The following is a 4,191-nucleotide window of genomic DNA, read 5'->3' on the forward strand; positions in this document are numbered from 1 at the left end:
TCTTCTTCTTTAAGGGGATAAGCTGCACCCTCCCTGTGTTTTGCACAGTGCTATATAGATAGATGGAGCTCAATTATACGTTATGGTTGCACTCATTGATTTTAAAATTATGCCTCATCAATTTTCAAGTTGCATGAAATGAAATATCAGTCTCATTTCCTTTGTCGATAGTGAGATCCAGGTTTATAGCAGAACACATTAGACTGTTTACGCCATCTTGCCTTTTCTTTTTTAAGTAGTTTATTTTACTTTTGCTGTTGTTGAGGATATACACAGCAGAAATTAAACCAGTTCAACAGTTTCTGCATGTACCATTCAGTGACATCGATGACATTCTTTGAGCGGTGCAGCCATTCTCACGCTCCTTTTCTGAGTTGTTGTTCTCGCCCAACTAACATAAACTCACTGCCCCTTAAGCTTCCTCTCTCATCTTTCAACAGTTGCTGTTGTCAGTTTGATCCCATATAGAGAGCTCTTTAAAAGAGCACAAGGCTCAAGGCAGACATTCTTTACTAGGTAAGCTATTCTCAGTTTAAAGGAGATTTCAGGGGATATTTTTGTTTAAGATTTAAACATGATCTCAGGCCAACAGTTTTGGGGGTTCTTACACCAACTTTTGACATTTCCTTTAACAATGGTTTCAATCATCTCAAGGCCAAAATGTGTCATTTCTCCTTTTCCATAACCAGCCCTGGAATTGCTCATTCATTCTTAGCATGCTTGAGATCACTCTGATTCCCATCTCCTCCCCAGCTACCTCCCCTTCCCGTTTGTCTTAAGGCACATTATTCCTTTAAGTAAAAGCTCCTCAGGTGAGGAGAGAAAAACTGGTTTCTCTGCCAAGGAAACTCCCTGGCCGCTAGAAAAGCTGTCAGTCTCCCAAGTGTGTGCAAATAAATTAATTCACTTTATGGGTAGAGAAGACAGTCTGGGAGGCTTGTTTTTTCACCAGCCCTGAGAGGCCCTTAAAGTCAGCTCACTGAATTGACCATTGGATCTTGTTAAATGGTGAAGCGCGGCTCAATTTCAGGGCTTTTCTGAACAAATAACTCTTCTACAGAAACTACAGGTAATTGGAAGGAATGGATTTCGCCCGATTGCCTCTTTGGCCCTGAAAGCAGCGGAAGTCCCGGAGAAGGCGTTCCGGATGCCCTGCACCTTACCCCAAAAGGCAATGGGAGCATAATGGGAGTGACAGGCTACACTGATCCAATATGGACAAACTGCCAGGGTACAGTCCCCCGAACACTCGGCAGAGACATTGTGTTTGTTAACTCACTTTTTTAATTCTCAGTTCGTTTGTCCATCAAGGCAAGGAGGAGACAGCCGTAAGGGTGCACGTCTGGTATCTGCTCCTTTCCCCAACTCGCAGCGAGTAAGGCTTGTCGCTGCTGAGAGGGGCGGAGGGGTGGCTGGAGGTGTTCCAGACTTACTTGCCTGGGCCATCCCCCAGGGAAGGGTCCAAGGGGGAGAAGACGGCCTACGTGGAGGGGGGCTACACAAGCCTTGCCCCTGGTCACATCGGGGACTGCGGTCCCTGCCCCTGCTCCTCTGTGGCCCTGCAGGCGGACCTGGAGGGTAAGACGGCGAAGCGCGGTGTGCCACTGGGCGCTGGTGCTGATCAGAGGCAGTATGTATTCAGCTGTGGCGGGGCTGCCGGCCAGCTGTCAGGTTTGCTTCCTCGCCATATCTAGTGTGCAGTGCGTAGGGGTCGCCAGAGCATGGCTGGCGCTGCAGGGATTGGTCCCAGGGCAAAGTGGAGCCATGACGGCGCTGCTGGAAGCGCCTCGGAACCTGGGGCCAGGATACAAGGAGACTCCGCGACTGAACGATAGGGCGCGCAGGCCTAGGTGGGCGCGAAGGCGGGGCCTCCTCACCGGATTCACCTCCGTGGTGCTGGAGCAGCCTGTCGCTCGCGGGCCCTCTGTGAGGGCTCCTAGGGCCTTCCCAGATCCACCTGCCCACCGGGTCGTCGCAGGGCAGGTCCACGCTCCAGGCATCGCCCAGGTGGGCCAGCAGCAGCTGCGAGAGCCTTCGGTGAGCGTGTTGGTTCCAGTGCACGCCATCTGGCTGCCGGTGCTGCCAGGAGTGCTGGAAGTGGAAATGCAAGTCCAGCACGTCGAAGCCGAGCCTGCTGGCCTCAGCGGCGCTGTAGAAGTTGGCCTCCACCACATCATCCCGCAGGCACGCGGTCGGGGGCATGCCCTCAGGCGGCAGGAAACCCCCCGAGACCGTCTCAGCCACTGGCATGGCAGTGTTCCACACCACGAGGCAGGACTCGGGCAGCACCTGGCGAAGGCGCCAGAATAGGGTCTCCAGGTTCCTCCTGTAGCTCCACATGGAATTCTGGCCATACCTGGACAGGTCCCAGAGGCAGGAGTTCATGATGACCACGTCTGGGCCGTGCTCGCCCCTCAGCAGCTCCAGCAGGACTTTCTCCACGTACCGGGAGTAGGCGCGGGTGAGGAAGTAGAAGCGCACAAGGTGGTGTGTGGAGCAGAACTCGCGGACTTCGCGGTAGTGGGTCCCGTTGTGCCTACGGCCCCACCAGCCGCGGTGCAGCAGCCTGTCCTGCTCGAAGCTCATCTCGCCCTTGGCCTTCAGCTGACTGCTTGAGAGCAGGCAGTCCTTCTGCAGCAGGAGCACCAGGTCCTTGTACACGGCCCTCTGCACCGAGTCCCCCATGACGACCACGAACTTGTGCAGCAGCTGCCGGACTTCGGACGCCCTCAGGTGGACCATGGTGGCTGGGCGAAGGTGGCCTAGCTCCTGCCTTCCCTCAGGGCGGGTCCCGAAAGAGCTCTGGACCGAGGGCTGAGCGGCTGCTGCCAGAGACGGAGAGAAGGCAGGCTGGCTGGCTGGCTGGCGGTTGTGGGGGCGGCCGGGCGGGCAGACGGGGGGCTGTTTAATGCAGCTGGACTGGCCTGGGCCTGGACCGGGCGGAGAAAGGGGGCAGCGTCCGGGGCCCTGAAAGCCGTCTCGCCAATCCTTAGGCCCACGGTGTGACCTCTGAACCCACGGCCCTGCCCCCGTACCCGGCTTGGCTCCCCCTGGAGGAGGGCAGCGGTGCTGACACTGATGCTGTTGGTCTGGAAGGATGTAGGCTGTTCCCGCCTCAGCCACCACCTGTGCTCCAGGCACTGGGACAAGGTCTGTCCACTGGGAGAACCAGGCCACTTCCAGGGCCGTGGCCCAGTCGGTGGTGGATCCACACACCCAGGATTTCCAGGCAGTGTTGGCGAGAATACTCAGGAAAACATACTCATCTTAGTTCCACGATGATTTTGTCTTTGTTTTCATTTTGTCTCTCCTTCCCAATCCCATTGTGAGTACCCCTGCCCTCCTGAGAAATGACAAGAACACATCCCATGACCCTACCACTGTCTTTGCCCCAGGGTAGAGTCTGGAGACCCCTTCTAACAGTGTCACAAGCAGGGTGTGGAAAGCCATACCCACAAGGTACAGGCCATGATGGTGTCCCCAAGCAGCCCACCCTTCACCCTTCCATCTGCACACCAGTGCTCCTGAGCTGAGGCCTGGCCACCACACAGCTCCTTTGCATTTACCCAGTGTTGCCCTTTGGACAATCCGATGCAAATGGAATCCAATAGTATGTAATGCAGGCACATGGTTTTCCCTTTGCGGGCATCTTCTTCTGGGCAGTCATGCTGCTTCTCTGGGGACAGAGATGCTTAACCTCAAAGGGGCTGACAGCAAGGTGGCACACAGTGGTGGCAAGGATGGGAAAAATGGGATTCTCACCCATTCCTGTCAATCGGCATTACTGGGAGTGCAGTGTGGCAGTGACTAGTAAACTGAATTGGCACATTCTTTGGAATCAGCCATTCGTCTTCTAGGCACCCAAAGTCCTCGGTTACTTACATTCAGTTCTTCTCTAGACACCCCAGCTAGAGAACTCATCCACACCTGCGTGATCCCAAGGGCTTTGATTCTAAAGGATTTGAAACAATGGTAATGCTTTCAGAGGGAATGTCCCAAGAAATTATATTTATCTAGTAAATTATATGGATAAAATTAGGATCCCTTAGAGCCGTTGAAAAGAACTATCTCCATAGCAATATGGGTAAATCTCGAAATTATAATATTGATTGAATAAAGGATTAAATGATGATGATTATGTCTAGAATTTAATGCTACAAAATGATACTATGTTGTTTAAGGATACTTCTT

The 4,191-nt window shown here is 53.5% G+C and overlaps 1 protein-coding gene across 1 annotated transcript; it reads right to left on the reverse strand.

The window, feature by feature from the left end:
* Positions 1 to 1,638: 1,638 nt before the first annotated feature.
* LOC135229027 (PC-esterase domain-containing protein 1B-like) lies at positions 1,639 to 2,742 on the reverse strand. The gene has a single exon (XM_064278766.1). The coding sequence runs from the start codon at positions 2,740 to 2,742 to the stop codon at positions 1,639 to 1,641; it is 1,104 nt and encodes a 367-aa protein (XP_064134836.1).
* Between the last annotated feature and the right edge of the window lie 1,449 nt (positions 2,743 to 4,191).

Source organism: Loxodonta africana, chromosome Y, assembly GCF_030014295.1.
Source record: "Loxodonta africana isolate mLoxAfr1 chromosome Y, mLoxAfr1.hap2, whole genome shotgun sequence".
NCBI lineage: Eukaryota > Metazoa > Chordata > Mammalia > Proboscidea > Elephantidae > Loxodonta > Loxodonta africana.